Source organism: Acanthochromis polyacanthus, chromosome 2 (assembly GCF_021347895.1).
Source record: "Acanthochromis polyacanthus isolate Apoly-LR-REF ecotype Palm Island chromosome 2, KAUST_Apoly_ChrSc, whole genome shotgun sequence".
Classification (NCBI taxonomy): domain Eukaryota; kingdom Metazoa; phylum Chordata; class Actinopteri; family Pomacentridae; genus Acanthochromis; species Acanthochromis polyacanthus.
The window spans coordinates 18,446,628-18,468,387 of NC_067114.1; the positions used below are offsets into that span (position 1 = coordinate 18,446,628).

The following is a 21,760-nucleotide window of genomic DNA, read 5'->3' on the forward strand; positions in this document are numbered from 1 at the left end:
AAGTCAGCCTCCTCTAAATGAGCCTTCTTAAACTTAAATCTTAATTTTCCAGTTTCTTTACTCCTTCATGACATTAAACTGAATACATTTGGGTTGTGGAGAAAACATGTCATTTGTGGGTGTTACTTTGGACTTTGGGAATAACTGATCAAAATTCTTCACCATTTTCTGAAATTTCATGGACCAAATAACTAATCAATTTCAAAGAAATAATTGACAAATTAATCAGCAATGAAAATAATCAAAAGTTGCAGCCCTAATGAAAATATATTTTTAAAAAATGCTATACTACTTTAACTGATAATTAGAGTAGTGGGAGCATAGCAGTCCATACTATCAGCAAGATTTTATGCTGAGAATATTTTCAGCTTAGGCTGGAAACAGGTCTCTAAGTTGGCCATAAATATGTGTATTTAGTTAAAAATGTAATGCTGATATTTAGTTAAAGTTTAATGACTGACATCCTTCACAACACCTTGACAGACTTCATGACAACTTGTATTGTAACAACAGCTGTCTGTCTGAGTGATGGCACCCACCCCTCCATCTAAAACACAAATGCACACCAAACACACCTGGCTAGAGTCTGGGAGTGCTGACACACTCACCTGGTGATGTGGCACACAGCATTCTTCCACTCCTCTCCTCGTTAAGATCGCAAAGTGCTCGAGCAGTAAAAAGTTGAAGGCTGCAGACGTGCTGGGACGAAAGGGATTCTCCTGCTCTAAGTACGAACAAGTCACTAGAACCTGCCGCCTGCCCTCTGCCACTCTCTTTGGGAGCTCAAAATAGTCCACCATGAGAGCGATGTAATTTCAGTCTTTCAGTCTTTCCCACGACAAGGACTCAGAGGATCGTGCTCTTGGTTCACAGAAGTAGAGCAATGACAACAACACAGGCAAGAGGGAAAACAAGCTTTCTCCACTCCGTTGATCACTTCATTATGATAAAAATGTGCCTTGACAGATCCCCATCTCTAAGCATGACAAAGATAAATCCCACAGGTAGAAGAAATGTCGCAGCTCATTGACAGAAAAAAAATCCAACCTGACAAGTCACTAAGTGGCTGTGGTGACTGCTGGCATCTGGAGATTTCATTAGCCTAGAACAGTCTCTCTGATGTCACTGGTGGTCTCGTTCATATCCTGAGAAAGCAGTGAGAGGAAAGAAGCCTCAGTCGTCCTGGTGGCGGGTCTACAATTCCCTGTGCTGGTAAGGCGGCAACTGACAGGCCACAAAAAAAATATTTCGATATATCAGATACAGAAATGCACAAGAAAAAAGTCAACGAATGTGGAATCTAAAGAAAAAAGAAACAGAGAAAAGTGTACCCAAGGTGAGCGAGTGAACAAAACTGCTGTTCACGTTCCCCTCACCAGCAGTCAGAGAATGGTGTGCCCCTCTCTCCTTTCATTCCACCCTGCCATCTGAACCCCACATGGCATGTCCGGGCAGACAGCCAGACACCTCCGCATTGGATCTACTAGTCTGCCACCCATAAAGGGCACTTCTTCCCCCGTGCCTCATATCACCTCTAACACCCAATGAGGCCACTGCATAATCATGAACTCACACTCACCAGTACCTATTTCTAACATTCAAACAACGTCTTCACAACACTTTCCCACAAGTAGAGAGAGTGATATCTCAAGTCCAAATACATGTTGTAGCATACTATAAGATGGACTGGGTTATATTTATAAATCAAACAAGATTCAAAACCAATGACAGAGAAATATCTTCTATAATTAGTATGTACAACCAGGCTTCCCCCGTTTGATACTATACATGAAAGCAAGTTCAAGGCGGCAGTCTGTAGCATCTGAAACCATTACACACCAGTCTTTAACGCTGTTACTTTCACTGCCATTTGTTACACAATGACAGTTGGCTGTAAGTTACAAAGTAAAAAAGGTCTATGACTGACTGAATGACAGATTTATGCATAAAGTTACTGAAAACATGGCTTATATACTTCTTAATACATGGGTTTCCCCACGTGTGGAAATCAACAATAGGTCACCTTAGTGTTAGTTTTTTAGGTTTAGAGATATCTTTCCACTACCACAGGACTGCAACTGGCAGTTATTCTCATGTATTATTTTCTACATTGATTATTCTTTTCCCCTCCAAAAGTAACATGAATTTACACCAACTTGCCAGAAAAATATGCAAGAAAATAAGTGAATCTAATCAAATTTAGTTGTATTGGATTTTTAAAACTAAACAACATTCCAGTGCCAATACACCATAACAGAAGAAAAGAATGCACTGGCATGACGGAAGTAGAGGAGGGAAAGGCAAGCCTCAAACGGTGGAAAATGTAGTAAGGAAGCATGGTATATTAGTTTGTTCCATTTATTAATTTAAGGGATGTTTCAGTTTCTCTATTGCTCCACACAGATCACATGTTTTTGGCGGCTGGTATTTTTAGTTTGTTCGGTGGAGCAAAAGCTTAAGTCACATGATTCTTGTGCATCACAAAGTATTCACTATGCCCATTTCTGCTGTATTTTTATCGATGCGTCAATTCTTCTGCCTATGCTGAACACAATAACGTTTTCTTGAAAAAACATGTTGCTGTTAAGTTTTTCAGTGCTTGGAAGGGCACATATGAGACAAATTTCAGTTTGGGTGGGCTGCATGGTAATACTGTGGTTAGCACTGTCATCTCACAACAATATGGTTCTGGGCTCTTGGCTTTTCAGCGTACAGTTTACATGTTCTTCCTGTTCATTCAAAGGTTTTCTCCAAGTTCTTGATTTTTCCGCCTACATTCACACTAATCGCAAACTGCAGTTAGTGCGAAAAAGAGTGCGAATGGTTTTCTGTATCTATGTGCTGGCTCTGTAACTGACTTGTCAGTCACCTGACCTCGTTTTCATGTCAGCTGGGATAAACCTAATGGAATATAGCTAATACACACTTTGATTAGGAGTTCCTGGTAAGTCTTAAAATCACTTTGCGCAAGCTGTCACACAGAGTCACGACTTGTTGTCCAAGTCTCACAAGTCATCCATTGGTTTTTTGTTTCCAAAAGACAGCGGCTGAAAAACCACTCAAAACAAGATAAGATCAGGAAAATTTCCCTCACTTTGTGTTTAAATACAGACTGCTTATAATCCTCAAGTGAGAGAAAAACATCAATGTTCCCACAAGAATGTCACTGTCACATAGCCAAATGCTGAAAATCAGCTGACTTCACTTGATTTTCCATTTCTCAACGGCATATCATGATTGTTTTGTAGCACGAAATATTGTGTCACTCAGGCAGTATTCAGTTACATCCCCCATCTCTCCTGCGTTTAGTCATCGTTACTAGCTAGAGTCTAGCATATGTTACAGTGGATATTTAGTGGTCTAAATATGGCAAACCATTTCAACCACGGCTGAATGAACAAACAGTGAATTGTTAGGTGAAAAGCTTAGGATTCTTAATGCAGTCCAAAAAACACAACAAAAACTGAACAGTTGAATTACCTTTGTCTGTACCATGCACCTAATAAACCAATACATGTCTCTAGCTACAAGCTAACAGTTTTTGAGGCCATATTGATGTTTAAAAGTTAAAAAATCCAAAGAATATATATCGTCGACACATCTGTATAACAAAGAACCCCTAAATCTGGCAACTGAATAATATATACAGTTAAATGTAATATGTATATGTACCGAACGTTAAAATATAAACTAAAAATTGTCAGTATTGTGTTTGAAGAGTTGCATTAATTTATTTCTGTACTGTACCGAATGTTCGTGTCCCTCGATGGCAAATATTCAGTATATGCAGATGTTGGCACATGTTAAAGGCAAAAAGTGGTGAACAATATTGGCTTACCAAATGATTTGTGTTTTGGGGTGTTTGGGTGATCTAACAATTTAATATCCTATATTATCTTAAATTTGGCACACAGTCTGCTTTCCAAAGGAATCATCCAGATCGTTGGGAGATAACTGGAAGACCACTCTGACTAAAACCTGCAGCAGGTGGAGAACTGGATGCTCTAAAGTCTGCCCATGATGAGACAACCAACTACTGTCACCAGATGCAGTCCAAGATGGTTAAGTTGGCATCCATCTGTGGGTGAACAGACTCGCTGGAGAAGCAGCTGAAAGATGTGCTCAAGGGAAGCACTGCACGTTTAGTAAAAGAGGATCACATGGTGAACAAAGAATAGGTACCAGCGGGTAGTTACCCTATTGAAAAAAGTGTCAGAGTGGCAGGGATAAGAATTACCACTTCAGACCTTTCTGGGAAAACAAACTCAGTTTAAAAAAAAAAAGAGTTTGCAAACAGGATGCAGAATTAATGAATTTTTCTATTAACCTTGAGTTAAAAGTGGCAGTCTTTGTACCTGGGCACGCCCACACATGTGATCAAATGAGTACAACTGAACCCGAGAGAAGAATTTTGATTCAGACTGGGGATCGAGAATCAGCTCAAAAACATCATCATATGAGCTTTTGGCCAAAACACACACCCTTAATGAATGCATTTTAGTTACTTTCCCTCACAAAGAAAACATAGAGGAACTAAGAACAGATTTTTTATGTGTATTTTGGGGACTTTTTTCCAATTTATTCTGAATGACTTTGTCTCACTTTCAAGTTAAGCTACTTCACAGAGTCACTTGTTCTCTTATTTAGCTCTACTAATCAGGGGAAAACCCTTACAGTAACTGTGTCCAATGACTCTGAATAGAACAGTGGAATATTTCACCTCAAAGAGGTAAGTGTTTCCTGAGCAACAAGAAAACAGAGAGCGGGAGACAGACACTCATACAAGTAGACAAAGAACAGCAGAACAAAAAGACAGACAGAGAGGTGTGGTATACTGTACCACACCATTACACAGATTTTTCTTCACATTCACATATACAAGTACAAAGACGGCAAGCTAACCAGCAATTGAGTGGAGAGCAAAGTGTACAGGAAGTCAGCACTTACTAGTCATCTCCAATAAAGAATCAGATGAAGAGGAAACATTTAAAACGCACATGTAGACAAGATTTGTTATAAATGTGACTATCGTTAGTGTAGAGGTTTTTATGCAGCTGCAAAATGAGATATAGATAATTACTAAACTGCTGTTTATTTTCTATGTTTGAAGACATTACCTTTGCTTTTTACAACATTTTAATTAAAAGTCTAAAGAATTGACTGCAAATGCATTGAACTGGGAACAGCCCAGTTCAAGCAACGTGTAACAATAAGAAAGTCAGAGAAGTAAAAACCTCAGATATTCACACTATAGGATCCCCAGGTTGTTACAAAAACAAGCCCTGACTTGAGCCTCACCTTCAGAGGAGGAGACCAACTCAGGAGCATGTAACGCCCTGTTACTGTGGCTGAGTGTTCCTATATTACAGTCCAGTTATTAACTTGGACAAGCGCCCCCCCCCCCCCCCCCCCCCCCCCCTCCTTTCCCCTTTTGGGCCAAGTCATACGGTCCAGGCCAGATTAAAACCACTTGCACAGTGGTGCTTTTATTCCTACGCTTATTCCAAATGCAGTTTTTCCCCTCATCCCATCTCCAAATTAAACTCATTTTTTAATCAAAGGAAAATCTGATTTAAGATTGTACAAGCCAAACCTTCAAGGAGACATTCCTTTAACCAAGTTTCACAAAAATGACACAGCTACAGAGTCCACTGGTTCCTGTGGTGTAGACCCAAAGACGTAACAAACGAAGAGGCTGAAATTACAATGGATCCACAGACCAACGCAAACACCACAAAATCATGAATTTGTGGATTTCAATCCAGCTCTGACAATGTAAGGTGTTTAAGACCCTTATACACATACACACCTAATTTTAAACTACATAAAAAATCTCACTCAAATTCCAAAAAGCAGCAGCTTCTGTCGTCACAGAAGTAAGAATGCAATATTTAGCAGTACTAGATAACCAATTTTCCACAGCCACTTCAGCTACTGAGTATTTATATTTCATCACCATCTGAGTCTAGCATCCATCAGGGAAATCTGTTTGTCTGCAGATGAATGTCTGTTCTGATTTATTATTATTTCACACTTTTCAAGTGTCTGCAATCATTAAATTCAATCAGCAAATTAGCGCTTATTTCTGTCCAACACTGACGAATGCACTTCTCTCTTCTTCCCTTTTTTCCACAGCAGACACATCCTTGAAATCTGTTGAATGATTCTGCTGCACCAAGCGACAACAAGTAAATATCAAAAGAGAAATTTCATAATTGAAATCAATTGATAACTTTGGCTAGATATTGCGCTTAAACACAACCTGTTGAGTCAATGAAAATGCAAATACACTAAAACAAATAACAATTTAATTATTGTCATATTAAGGCTGGGTAATTAATAGGGTTCAATTCATAATTTGAAACAAAGCAACTAGCAGCAAAGGTTGCAGTTTAGGATATACGTGATGCAGCGTGTCTGATACAAACTGTTCTGTTTGTGCCTCCTTCTTGTGTGACGGACACACTTTTGATGGCATCTCATAAAGTAATACTGCATCATATGTTTCAAATGTATTTTATACACAGTGAATATTTCATTGAAGCTTGAATTTGTAACATTATTTTAGGAATCACAATATCTGGCAGAAAAATCATAATGACCTTTTTTCCCTAAATCATTCAACGCTACTTGATGATCAGTATATTGAGTACAATTCTGATTTCAGTATCGACATGTGTAACACACGTTTTAGCTAATTTTGAAAGATACCAGTTAAGGCCTATCATGTATTTGTCCAAAGCACATACAAACATATTTTTTTCCTTTGTTAACTATAAGCATTAGTCTCAGACAATAACTAAGTTACAAACCTAAATAAATCAAGTATTGTAATATTGTAACAAAAACAAACAAAAAAAACTATCACACACTAATTTTGGCATCAGTCTGCTTTGGTGGGGAACAAACTTAAAGTAAGGGGAATATCCAAATAATTTTTATGACTGCCACATAGTATCAGCTGAAAAAATGGCTTTTTTGAATCATTTTAGACATATTCCTTAGGATTCTGTCTGAAACATACAGTATCTTTGATAATGGAAAAACCTAACAGCCTATGATGCTAGCATACCCAAAGCATCCATTTTATCTAAAAATTCTGTCCTTTCAAATAGACATCAGCCATTTCATATCCAATCCTTGACAGTTAAGCTCTGCTAATCACTTACTTTGTTTCTATCATTAAACAATTATGATGATTTTTTAATACATTTTAGTAACTAAACCCATTGCAAAAGCTGTTTAATTCACCTCTGCTTTACATGACATCGGTCTTCAAGATAGCCATATAGAAGATAAATACTGTTCTTTGAGATTTTGGGGGGATTTTTGTAAGGCTTTCTCATCTCTGTAGGAAAGTTGAGCCTGATGAAAAGAGCAGACATGCCAAAAAGATCTTTGTTTAGATTCCAACTCAAAGCATCTCAATGAGTATGGTATATATTCGAGATCACAGATCCACTGAGAAGTCCTGTTATTGACACAGACACTTATAATTTATTGTGTCTTATTATAACTCTTTGTGTAACTTGTGATATATGTATAGACAACAATTTAAAAACACAAGACATCCTGATATCACTCAGCTACTCAGATATGAAGTTAATTTTCAATACTAAGAGTATAATGTATATAAAATTATTACTGATTATTATACATACTCTTCTTTCATTTATGTCCCTAACATTTGTGACCTCCACCACACGAAGAAAGAAAAGTAACCAACCAATCATTTCTGTGGCAAGCTAAATTCAAAATTTTCAGGATTGGCTGAGTTGTTAAAAATAAATAATTAATTTTAAACCTCCCATTGTAACCCATTAGGCTAGTGAAAAAGTTTGCAAACTTTAACAGAATTCAATTTGCTTGTATTAGTTTGACCTTATCCTAAAACACTTAATTCCTAGGGCCAAGTATGTCCCATCTGTGCCAAATACAAAAACATAGTCTATATGACATGTGGTGATAAAAGATCCAGACCAATTTTTTTTTCTGCCTGTCCTTCATTGTGGTGAAATCTAAAAAATAATAATTGTATTTGTGTTTTTTCCCTTATTATATTTCATTGTTTCCTTTGTAAATTATTTATTTTCCAACTTATGCGATATATCTACACTTAAACAGTCTACCTGGAACTTTGTCTTTCTCTTTGTAGCTTCGCATAACTCTCCACAAATTGTGTGGGAGCTCTAACATAACATCTGCCCATTTACGAATATCAGTTGATATCTCATACGAATTAGATGCAAACAATTTGCTTAAATTTGAAAATAATTGATAAATATCTGCAGCAGTATTTGTAGTCTAATAATACAATCCCCATTTTGTTTTGTGCAAATATTACAACGGCATGCCTGCCCTTCCTTTAACTTATTATGTAAACACTGAGCGAATAAAAGTTCTGTCAACATTAGCATGTGCTACTTTGCAGAAATGTGTCTCAGTGACATTCAGACTGTTCCCTCTCTCAGCCATACTCACACTGAAGAGCATATCAAACCAAACTACAACGCTGCTGCAGACAGTCCCTTCACAGATAAACGGCAGTGAGGTTAAGAGTTGACACGCTGTCAGCCGCAAACAAAAATTTAGTAGACATTTGCAAGTTATAACTTCGGTTGTTAAATTAACAAACGACAGTGACAGCACTTGTGCTAACCCGCTAAGTTAGCATGTCAAGCTAATGACAGCTGCTGGTGTGAACACTAGCTTGACGTCGACGAAAGAAGAGACGTGTAATATTTGAATATTTGTACTAACGTAAATAAACACTTGCTGGGGTTATTTTCTGGGGAAAAAAAAAACTGATTGAGACTGAGGTTAGAAAGTTGCCGGCCGAAGTAAGGCGGCAGTGACAGATGTGTAACTTCGGTTAAAGCACATTTTACCCTGAGTTTACTACCAGTACATGCACTATTAAATACACTGACCTGCGGGGCCTAACGGCTGCTGCTGCCCGTCCTCTCCAAAGATCAGTCTGAAGTCCAGCTCCTCATTCCCGGGGCAGTTTGCAGTAGTCATCGGGTTTGACAGCTTGGGTTTTACCCCGCCACTCGACCGTCGACCGCTGGAGCGAAATTACGCCGTCCTAAAATGTCACAACATTTACCGACTGCCGCGAAACTTCAACTTTCTACTCATTTAACTCGTGCCATAGACGAAGCCGCGTTTCCCTCCTCTTTCGTTTGACAAATCCAGGGGGAAAAAACACGGGTCGCTGCCTCCTTCAACGAGCGAAATTGTGGCTTCAACTTCAGAGAAAGTCGCCTACCCCCTCTGTCCTCTCCCGGTGTCACTGTTTGTCTCCGACTCCCGGTTTATCCTCAACAACAAACAAGTGTTTCTGTGTGTTTAATGTTCGCTTTAAAGCCGATGAAGTGTTCGTATAATTGCCCCGGTTTCTCTCTCTCTCTCTCTCTCTCTCTCTCTCTCTTTCTCCTGCTGTCGGTGCCTCTCTCTCTCCGGAGCTCCGATCCCAACTTTTACTAACCCCGCGTGACAAGGCAGTTCCAGTGGTGACGTCAGCAGACACAACACAACAAGGGGCACGCGCGCGCACACATACACACACACACACACACACACCTCCATGGAGTTAATAAGCCGTTTATGAGGCTAAAATTTACTCTTTAGTTACTGAAAAACACAATAGTACATTATACACATCTAATGCATTAATCTAAAATTCACGCACACCATTATCATCCTTATTGTCCTCCTATTTTTGGCAAACCAAAACACACAAACATTTGAATGACCTTGCAGCAACTACAGCCACTTCCCTCTATCTAATTGCTCCTCCATTCTCTTCCATCCACCCACCATTAGATTACACCCGATTGCACCTGGCTCTCAATCCAACCTCTTTGTGTGGTTCTAATCCAAGCCAGGATTGGTGAGTATAATGACATGCTGTACTTTTTACATTTAGATCCCCAGAGCCTGTCAGGACACACAGAGGCCCATTAATTTCTAATCAGCCTCATTTAGCATTGTGAATGGGCTAGCTTGTATTAAGAGGTGACTGACATCTGGATCATGGTTTCGTCACTCATTTCGGTAGTAGGAGATGGTGCTGCCTCAATAGCATCTGTTACTTGGCATCACTGCAAATATAATGCTATTTGTTTTCATTTGCTGCTTTGTCTAAGAGCTGAGAGGATTGATTCTCCCATTTATTGGCTGTTTACATGACGATCTTGCATTTACTGGATGTCTAAAATTTTAATTAAAAATGCAAAAATGGTGAAAAGATTGGCATTAATGGCCAGTCAAAGAGAAATATGCACTCCTTACTTTTTCATCTTGTGCATTTTTGGTACTTAGATTGCATATTGCTGCTCAAAATTGTACCTTTTTTGTTTATTTAAATCACAATGCAGTTCTGTGCATTTCCTACCAAAGATAATTTAAGAGGAAATCTGCAGCTACAGTAAAGCAATGGTAAATCCGTCACTATATGTTCTTTTCCATTCCCTTTAGCCTATGTGCCTCTATCCAACCTATCAGTCTCCTCAGGTAAATCTTTATTGGCTAAGCAACACAGAGGTGAACAATGAAGCTGTAATGGGTCGTTGCTTTTGATGAGCTTCTTGTCTGACAGCATTTGTGTTAGTAGTCACTTATTTCCTGCTTCCACCACGTTAGAGATAAAACTCCAAACTAGTCGTGCAAACTCTTGACATTTGCAAGCAATTAACTTGCATTATTAGCAGAATGTAGGACATATTCAAATTGTTTCTTTGCTGTCCCCATCATGTACACACTTGGACAAGCACACAAGCTACAGGCTCCTGGCTGATCAACAATGGGTGCCTCTGTCTAGCAAGTTTTTAATGTTTTACTAAAGGTTTTTGCAACACTGATAAGCAAGGTCATAAAATATCTTAAGTTTTTATTATGTTCATTACTACTGCCATTCATTCTTCCAATCCTAGATTATAATCAGCTTAAAGCAACAGAAACAGCACGCTATGTAATATTAGGGCAAAAATCAAGGTGAACAAGGGCAACAATAAGAAAAAACAGAAGATCATTTTAAAAATTTTAAAACCTATGTCGGCACTGCAGATTCTGATGTAATAACTCAGTCCTCCTGCATATGCAGCTGACAACACCCTCTTATTTTTCTGATGCAGACACACTACATGTACCTATGCTAGATGCATGTGGGCGTACAGACAAGCGCTCTGCTCACAAATGCATCTGAAAGCATCAATATCACATTTCCTGTGGTCTTTATTTCCAAGCAAAAGCACAAACTTTAACCCCTTTTTGACTTAAATGCCACCCGATGATGCAATTCTTTCCCAAAAGATGTTTGTTCTTCTCAGCTCTTCATGGGCTTGTTTGATTACATTCAAGGTTCCAAATGCCCATTATCAGTGGTGTCACTACTTAACTTTAATGTAATCCTACCAGCACATTCTACAGACTGACAACAAGTACTATTAAAGTATTCCATTTCACAAAAATGTGTTAATAACATGAATGCATTCAAATAGCACAAACATGCTTTTCTCTAACGAATCCAGACTTTCTTGAATAAACGTATTCGGAGCATTGGACAGCCGCTCTTTTGAAGACCCCCGTATGCAGCACTTACTTCTTGTTGTTGTTGTGAATATATGACTCATATGCACATGTAAATGTATGTAATTTCCAGTCTAAGATTAATCATGCTCTTCAAAGAAGTCCCCATTGATCTTAAGTTTTGCATGATTTAGCGAAACAAATTCAAAATCAGTGTATGACCAATTGTCCTGTTGAAATGTTTTTTTTCTTTCTTGTTTCTTTGTTTTAATTTTACTTTACTCATTTTATTTTTCAAATTATATGTATTTGAAATCTAAAATACTGATAATATGATTGCCAACTTAAGAGTGCTGTAAGCACTACCATACTTAATTACAATAACTACAGTACTCTGTGAACACTACAAAGTAAACTGTAAGAAAGTATAAAAAAGATGTCAGTTATTTTTTTGTGATTAATACATGTTCCTTAATTTACAGAATGAAAACCTAACCATGTTTCAGATGCATATATAAATTCTTATTAAATTCAATGTCATGTATATACTTGTATTTTTAAATTCTTATTAAATTAAATAATTAATTAATCATATTGCCGTGTGGCAATCACGACTTGAATGAACTTTCTCCTGTGCAGCAGCAGCAGTCATTTCTGCAGACCCACCCGGTTCTAATTCAGGTTACCTGTATGTCTTATCTTCGCAGATGACCTTTGAAGGGAGAAGATAAAGAAAACAAATTGTGTGGGAGGCTGTAGATGTGGTTTGTGATATTATGTTCTAGTAAAGAAAGTTATGAAGGAAAAAAAACACACAAACACGGCATCTGCCCCCACACCAGTCCTGCTTCAGAGGTGTCATTCTTTCAAGGATTGGGGTTTGCACACACTGCAGAAATGCATTGCAGCACCATGGCAACATGCACAATGTTCACTAAATGTCAACGAATATCAAATTTCATGCAGTTCTGTGTCAGACTGCCGGCTGATAAGTAACTGAAGGTTCACAGAGCCAGTTCTTAAAAAGCAAAATAAAAAACAAAGTTATAGAAAATGTATGAAAAGAAGATCTGTAATTGACTTTTTGTTTTGTGTCTTTTTTGTATGTGTGGTTGAGTAATAGACTCGTAGTGCTGATAAAGTGCTCTGGCAGAAAAGGTGGAAAGTATGCAGAACAGCTTATAGTAACAGAAAAATAAAGCCAAAGACAATGTATGTTTTACTTCATATGTGTCTGTGTGAAGAAAATGTAGACTTTGAAATCAAAGCAAACTGTTGCCATCATTGCTCCTTTTAAGATTTCAGGTGACTTGAAATCTTCTGTGATGTTTAATGCTGCCCTCTTTTGTTCAGTCTGTGAAACTGAATATTGACTTGCCTGGTGAAGACAGTTCAGCCTCCGGTCAGACATGAATTTAACATAAACCCTTATATGCAGTCTTTATGTTGCAGTGGTGAGGCTCATTTCATTAAAAAAAAGATTGCAGCATAGCAGTGTTTCGTATTTATTAGCACATATCCAGGTCGTTCTGTCTTACTTTCTTTTAAGAGACAGTCAATAAGTTCATTGGGATTCCAGCTGCCAGCGCTGTGGTTTGTCCAACATGTGACAGCGACCATAACTGAACGTGTGTGTGATGTTCTGAAGCTACACTAAATCAATCACTGAGCTGATTCACTGAGCACATGTTAAGGGTGGCTGATGTGCAATCAATGCTAGATGTGACAGCAGCACTGATGCCGACAGCTGATTTTTTGCATGCTGTGTAGAAATACCAGTGTCCTTTGCAGGAAACAATGTACTGAGAAATGCATGACTCAAAAGTGTGAAAACACCACTCCCATCAGACAGCTGGAGAAAGACTGAGCAAAACAGAACAGTCAAGTGTTCCCCTTTGGCACCTCTCTGGATGCATGCCTAGAGAGATTAGTCTCCTTTTTTTATAACCTTGCACACCGGTGGCAAAGCAACAATACTGGATTATCCCTCTTAGAACTCCAGGACGGGCTCATGAAAAATATGTCTGTCTTTGCCTTTATCCAGTAATTTATAGACTACATACTGTTGTTACATGCTTTAAAAGGTGAGGAAGTCCGAAAAATAATCAGACATAATGGATGTCTACCTTCTTGCCAATGTCAGATTTTTCAAATAACAAGAGTGTTCTTTCGTGCATCATGGTGTCTTCGGTTTGGTCTTTGATGAGGAGGACTGAACAGAACTCAGAGTCATGTGGACTACTATTGACTGTCACTGTTGTGTCAATGACAGTGCTCTTTCTCACCCTCATCCAATCTATGAAAACCTTAAAAGTGCAGTGACCAGGTCGAACACTTGTGCAGGAATGATTGATTAGTTTGTTGTTTAAAACTGCACATATTAACTCTATTTTATTCATGCCATACAAGTATATACTGAACAAAGACAGAAATGCAGCATGTAATATTTTATAAAATTATGTCCTGTCTCTTCACATATGGGAATAATCATTTTTTGTTCCAGTACACAGCATCTTTACAGCAGAACGGACATCATACTGGAAATGATAATGTGCAGATCTGGAGTGGGCACATAGACCAGAAATCCTAAGCCAGTAAAGAGTCACACATCAGTGATACATAGAGTTAATGATTTTGTCGATGCTGCTTGTGGTATGTTGTTCCGCTCTTCCTGATGGGCTTGGAGAGGCTGTCAGAGACTTTGAGGGACAGGAACACATAATTTCACATCAATGCACACTTTCAACAACACCATCATGCGGCATCCTGTCATATGACTAAAGCTGCATTTTAAGGAGGCCTTTTATAGTGTGTCTGTGTACTTGTTACACTGTCTGATTATTGTCAGAGAGTAATGTGGGACACTTCTCATCAAATTTTGACAAGTCCTAATCAGAAGCTGCTATGTCACAAAGGGGTGGGACTTTGTTCAAAGATGTCCAATCAGAGGCTGCTATGCCATAGAGCCCCTCCCTTAGCCCTGCCCCATCTGCCATATTTGTAGTTTTTAATTTTTTTTTTTAAAAAAGGAAATGACAGAGTTAAAAATGCCGGAAATTGTTGTTTTAAAAAAATGATTTATAAAACAATAATAATAAAATTCTCGTGCTACAGTCATTCCCTAAAATGATCTGCAGTGGATCTGTCTAAAGTTAAGACAACTTTCACATCAACAGTGTCATTTGAACATTGCTGGACCAAAATAGGAATATAAATTGCTGCAGCTTTTATGATGAGGTAAACCAAAGAACAAGACATTAAGACTTAACAGTATATTATTTTTTCAGGATGTGGCATCAAATGCAAAGAAAGACCAATGGAACTCGTGTTTGTCACTGACAGTTCAGAGAGCATTGGCCCTGAGAAGTTTGAGATCATCAAAGACTTCGTCACCAGGCTGGTGGACCGGACCGCAGTCGGACACAACGTCATCAGGATCGGACTGGTCCTCTACAGTCTGGATGTCCACTTAGAGTTCAACTTGGCTCATCTCAGGAACAGGACGTCCTGCAGGCAATCGGAGAGATGCCTTACATCTGGGTGTGGGCACTTACACTGGCACCGCCATCAGAAAGGCCACTCAGGATGCTTTCTTTGGCGCCCCATTAGGAGTACGAAAAGTCGCCATCGTCATCACTGATGGTCAGACAGATAAACAAGAGCCGGTCAAGCTTGACATTGCTGTGCGGGAGGCTCATGCTGCAAACACTGAGATGTACACTCTGGGGATTGTCAACGCTTCTGATCCGACACGGGCGGAGTTCTTACGAGAACTCAACCTCATTGCCTCTGACCCAGACAGTGAACACATGTACCTCATTGATGATTTCAATACTCTGCCAGGTGATGATCACAGTCACAAGTTGTAAATTTATTTCCTTCATCAGTGTGTTTTGTTTAGAAGTTGTAAAGTGCCAAAAATTAACAAATTTCTTCCTTTCTTTTCTCAGCACTGGAGTCGAAACTTGCCAGCCAGTTCTGTGAGGATGAAAACGGCGCTCTTATTTACAATCGAACTACAAATGGCCATTGGAACGGCAACAACGGTCTTAATGGAAACAATGGACACGGAGAGAATACCAATGGCTATAATGGCTATGGCAACAATGGGTATGGTTATGGGAATAACAGATACGGGAACAATAGGAATGGTTGCAATTACCAAGAGCAGAACCAACATCCCTGACACACCAACAGCGGAGTTCGTGGAGACACTTTCACACTGCCTGTCAGTGCTGAGCCTCTCTCTGTTAAAGTCTTTGCTGAAAACTCCTCTATATTTTTTATATTATCTTTATTAATGGTAAAGAATTGACCACAATACTGAAATAATGTATAATAATGTATGTTGTCGTTTTACTCCAGGAGGTGGAAGATGACGACGGTGAAGATTTAGACTTAAGGGCACATTTGTGAGTTGGTGGCACTGTGTATACAGTCAACAAAACACCAGGGAGAGAAAGCTCTGACTCCAGTGATGTAATCCTATCATCTTTTTCATCGTCTTCATCATCGTCATCATTGCTGTCGTCGTCATCTGCAACATCTTTGTCAACACCGGACTCGGTTTCAGCATTTAACTCTGATCAGTTGCAGCCCCATCTTTATATGTCTATGTTGCAGACAATAACAGACACTTGACATAAATGACGCGGAAATGTTCTCAGATAACCTATCATTCGGCAAGGCAACTGTTGCGCTGCATTATGGGATCTGTAGTTTGTGTGTTATCAGTGCTTCATATCGTCGGGCCATTAATAAATATAATAATAAATCAATGTAAAATGATCTCGCGTGCCGGATATAATTGTATTATAGGCCGGATATGGCCCGCGGGACTTGAGTTTGACACATGTGCATTATAGCCATTGGTATTCTCTCCATGTTCATTGTTGCTATTAAGACCATCGTTGCCATTCCAATGTCCAATGTTCTGATTGGGACCTGTCAAAATTTGATGAGAAGTGTCCCATATTACTCTCTATTGTCCTTTAAAGTCGCACCTGATGAGAATATGAATTCACTCAGTGGTTGAGAATTTGGCACCAGCTGAGCAGCTAACAAACCTTTTGTGCACAGTTGGCTGAATTCAAACCTTTTTTAACTATACCAATAGAAATGAGATTGGTAACTTTCTCTAAGTCAGATAAGAAGACTATTTGCATGATGCATTTTTGTTTTCGTTCAGTGTATTTATCCATACTTATAATTAGATTTTCTACTTATATATCAGCCTAATTTTATTCGCGAAGTGTTAAAATAGTTTCCTTGCAACAAAAACATTCTACAGAGGCATATGTTGCAAATATCACATTTGTGTAACACTGGAACATTCTGTCTTTATATTTTTTATGATACAACTCAATTAATTTAACAAAAGATTCTAATGTATATAGTCTCCCGGATTTCTAGCATTTCTTAGTGATGTTTAAATAATTGTCATGAATTTGGGATTAAAGTTCTGATGATATTCTTGGAGGCATAGTTTTTTTTCTTACGTCATCACTCCACGCCAACTGACATCATCAATACTCGCCACGAAAGCATGGCGATTCTACTGTCAAGTAGTGGAGGAGGCTAGCAGATTTAAGGTGTTTCTCGGACCTTTAAGGTGACTTTTAGCGATTCGCAGCGTACTCAAGTGCTTTCACTTCCATATTTTTGTCGTTTATTCACGTTTTTCTTCTTCTCAGCTAACTCTTGGATGCTAGCAAGCCCGTTAAGCATCAGAATGCAGTCCGTGAAGGTCGGCTATTTGGCTTTGGCTGCGTCGAGAGCTCTCGGCACAAGCAGACTTTATTGTTCAGAGTTTGTTAAAGTGTCTGCTTGCTTTTCTGTCGGCCAGACTCGCTTTTGTCAAACGGGAGCGACGCCAGAAGAGATCGTAGTTATTCGTGTTCCTCGCTACCTGCAGAAGCGCGTTGAAAACGTGAAGCAGACTCGCGGTAAAAACAAGATCCACACCATCAAAGCTGGAAAGCTGCTCATCCAGAGTAAGAACCCAAATCTGAACCAGTCTGCTGGATTCGTCCTTGGGAAGTTCGAGCAGCCCATTCTCAGCACGAAGGGATGGAAACATAACAAGTCATTCGGTGACTATTTCACTATTAACAACGTTAAACCTGTTGCACCCTGCGTTGCTGAAATCCAGAAGGAGGACAACGCACAGAAACCGTCAGTGACGTTTAAGAAACTCCACATCTGCAAGGAGCTGGTGGAAACTTTGGAGAGTGACAGCATTACCCAACCCACCACTGTACAGCTGCAGACCATCCCAAAGGTCATGAGAGGTCACAACATTCTTTGTGCTGCAGAGACGGGTAGCGGAAAGACACTGAGTTACCTCCTGCCTGTTATTCAGAGACTGCAGGCTGAGAAGGAGGCAGAGATGTATGCTGAGGGCACACACAAGGTTCGCGCTGTGATTCTCGTGCCTTCCAGAGAGCTAGCCGAGCAAGTGGCGGCTGTGTCCAGGACTCTGTGTGCTCCGTTTGGCCTGCTGACAAGGACTGTGGGTGGCGGGCGAGGTGTAGGACACATCAAGATGGTCTTCAAAAGGGACAGTCCGCATATTCTAGTGGCTACTCCAGGTGCTCTGGTCAAGGCCCTGCGAAGACGTTGCCTGGATTTGAGTGAGCTGAACTTCTTTGTGGTAGATGAGGCTGACACTATGTTTGACCCCAGCTTTTCTGATATGCTGGAGAACATCCTGCAGCACACAAACATTGCGCGAGATCCCAAGGAAACACACGGCCTGAGTCATAAGGCCCAACTCCTGGTAGTGGGGGCAACTTTTCCAGGTGGTGTCGGAGAAGTGCTTAGCCAGGTGACGGACCTCGGCAAAATGGTGGTTATCAAGAGCAAGATGCTGCATTTCCTCATGCCCCATGTCAAACAGACATTCTTGAAGGTAAAAGGAACTGACAAAATCCTGGAGCTCAATCAGGCCCTGAAGCAGATGCAACAAGACAAAGAAGGGGGCGCTGCTCTAGTGTTCTGCAACAAGTCCACCACCGTCAACTGGCTGGGCTACTCACTGGAAGAAATGGGGGTTCAGCATGCACGTCTGCAAGGGGAGATGCCTGCAGCTGTGCGTGCTGGAATCTTCCACTCCTTCCAGAAGGGCATGGTCGATGTGCTGATATGCACAGACATTGCTTCACGAGGCCTGGACACAACCAGAGTGCGTTTGGTTGTCAACTATGACTTCCCTGAATCTCACACGGACTACATCCACCGAGCAGGGAGGGTGGGGAGGGCGGGAGGGGTGGAGGATGGGCAGGTGCTCAGCTTTGTCACCCATCCATGGGATGTAGAGCTGGTGCAGAAGATCGAGACAGCTGCACGTAGGAGAACTAGTTTGCCAGGGATGGAATCTGAAATACATGAACCAAAGCCCAAAACAGTGAATGCAGAGGAGTAAATGTTTTGAGTGTTTGTACTAAAGTGTCAATATCTAAAGATATATTTCGAACCACAGCTATGATTAAAATAAAATACAGTATTCTGATACTTCTCTAGTTGTGTTTCTTATCTCACCATGACTTGCACATAATGAACTCTGAAAAGAATTACCATTAAAATTGCTCAGTTTGGCTTCATCATTCTCTGGAGTAAATTTCTATGAAATTTGTGGAATCTTTACACACATGCAAAATGGCTTTGCAGAGATTAATCTATGTGTTGCTGACTGATGTAAAGCACAGGTTTAATTGTAATATGAAACAGCCAGTATGTGCTTCATGTCAATAATTTTGCTGTAAGTAAAAAATAAGTTTGTTGTATATTCAGACTTGTTTACCCTTTATGTATTTCTATTATTGTCAATCAATTGATGCAATATTTGTAGAAAGGTACTTTCATATCACAGTAAACTCTAATATTCTTCTCGCTTTGTTTTACTTTATCAAGTGGCTTGCCAGCTTTGAGACTTCAATTTGGATCTCAAAAAGGTATATGATTTAACAATGTAGGAACCTTTTTTGATAGGGCTATGTTGAAAATGGTTCTTTGCTGTTTTGTTGTTTTCTTCAGAAAGAATCTTATGATAAATGGAACATAGAATGATACATAGCCCTTCCCCACAGACGTTTTAGTCAGCACCAAAGAAAATTCAACAGCAACAAGAAGGATTGACACTTTAAAAAACAACAAAAGCAGTTTTGTTAATTGTATTTTTCTATAATTTACATTTTGGTTTATCAACTGGTCAGAAATAACAGGAAAATGCCAAGATTTCTGCCAAATAAGGTAACAGTCATTGCCTTTACTGTATGCAGACAGACCATTTTTGAGTCAAGAAAAATATTGCCGAGGAGCACGCTGACTGAAATGTAAAGGAAAAATACATTCTCTTTTGTATGAGCTGTCCGTTTTACCTTTTCTAGTTTTAATGTTTGCATTTTTCTGTAGAATTCTTAGCTGATCCCTTTTCATTTTCTCCACCACAACTTTTAAGCATTTTTTCCTGTAATATGCACTGCATGCATTTTACCTCAAGGTGGCAGCATTGGTCTGATTTTACTCTGTACAGGCTCTGATGAGTCGAAACATGATTCCAGATTTTTGTGCTTTCTGGTCTTTGCATTAAACGGGACTCATACTTACAGGCATAGCTACTGGACAAGTGCACGTGGAAGTTTCTGCATTGTGGATTCCAGTAGCTTGTTTTGCAGTATAGATACACTTAAATTAAAGTAGTAGTCAAACTGCAGTGGAGTTGAACATGGGCCAAGACCTGACATCTCTTAGTGTGGTAGGTCTGCTGTACTTGAAAGGATTTATTTTCCCTCTTCCATGCCTGCGGACGCTTATTGAAAGCAAATCGCAGAGGTGTCAACATGAAAATCTGCTGGAGTTAAGGAAATCTTTGAGTTCTTATTTCAAAGGTAATAACTTGTCCTGTGACCCTGATGTTACAGAAGCTAGTTCACTTGGTATCATTTTAAACAGCTCCCGAATGATGACAGCAAATTTCAAAGTTGAAATTTCTCACTAGGAACAGTGTGCGCTCTTATTCTGAAATGACAGTTCTGTGTCTGGTGATTTATGCTGGAGTGCTGGTGGAAGTATGGAGATTATAGGAGCAGACAAACCTCAGTGTGAGGCAGACAGACAGAAGGTGTTAACGGCTCTGACAGTAACAAGGGGCTTCCATCAGAATGTCTGGAATTTGGCTGTAGTTATCCTGCTCCAGCTGGGGTCAATATCTTTAAGCTCCCCCGACGCCCCCCTCCGGCTCACATTTCATCCAACTGTACCCTAACAACAAGCACCCAGTGTCCGCTTATAGCATGGGGAGCAACTGCATCCAATCCCTCAACTTATATTTTTGTCCCGATTCAGCCCAAGTGACCCTTGCAAAATGCTGTAATTATTCAATACTCTTCATCAGATGTCCCTAATTTGTCTCACTTCCAGGTAGCTGCTGGACCCCACATTTCAAACAGCTTAGGCTGTCTTAACCCGGGATCTTATCTTTTACAGGGTCAGTCTTTATTTTTATTACACACAGACTCTAGTGTCTTCAGTGGCTGTGGGTGAGCTTCATCATGTTTAAGAAAGCTTTAATCAGGATGATTATGTTGTCAGGGGCTCACAGAGACCACAGAAGAAGCCCTAACATTGCCAAACTGCTACTGCTGGGCCCTTAATCTCCGTTCTTTTCCTTTCTGCTCAAGAGACACAGTAGTGTGACCAGCCCTGCACTCTGACCCCAGCCACTGAACAAACTGGGGTATGCAAACAGAAAATTCCCCAACTTTGATAATAAAGAACATATTAAAAAGAAATATGGTTGTTTTGTTTAAACTGTGCACCAGCAGGAGTCTAATTCCAGATTTGAAAACTGATACCTAAAGTCTGACACCTGAACCCGTCTAGTTCAACACATGTAAGCATGATTCAGTGACATCACAGCTAATTTGGAGGCAGTTTCAGTCCACTATGAGCTCCCACAGGTGTAATGTGGAAACTTGACTCCTCTAGTGCACATACTGTACGACAACAATGGATTTTTCAGCGTAGCAGGAGAGATCTGTTGTCTGTTGGTTAAACCTACAAATGGGTGACATATTAAAGGAAAAACCTGAACTGTCGATCCCTCCAGTGAGGGAATCTGATGGTTCTGTTATGTTGTGGAGGGCATTTTGGCTGGCATGGTTTGAGTCGATTTGTCCCCTTGAGGGAAGATTCATTACAAATCAATATAAAGTTGTTCTGAGTGATT

The 21,760-nt window shown here is 39.7% G+C and overlaps 2 protein-coding genes across 2 annotated transcripts in view; one reads left to right on the top strand and one right to left on the bottom strand.

Annotated features, from left to right (window-relative positions):
• nfatc3a (nuclear factor of activated T cells 3a) overlaps positions 1-9,496 on the bottom strand; it is a 67,762-nt gene extending 58,266 nt beyond the window's left edge. The window contains exon 1 of the mRNA XM_022208981.2: positions 8,931-9,496. Coding sequence (XP_022064673.1) covers positions 8,931-9,021 — 91 coding nt within the window. The 5' untranslated portion in view covers positions 9,022-9,496. The remainder of the gene's footprint in view (positions 1-8,930) is intronic.
• A 7,555-nt stretch (positions 9,497-17,051) lies between these two features.
• Positions 17,052-19,044, top strand: ddx28 (DEAD (Asp-Glu-Ala-Asp) box polypeptide 28). Its single transcript, XM_022208730.2, has one exon. It carries the CDS (start codon positions 17,237-17,239, stop codon positions 18,953-18,955), a length of 1,719 nt encoding a protein of 572 aa, XP_022064422.2. The 5' UTR covers positions 17,052-17,236; the 3' UTR covers positions 18,956-19,044.
• The last annotated feature ends 2,716 nt before the right edge of the window (positions 19,045-21,760 follow it).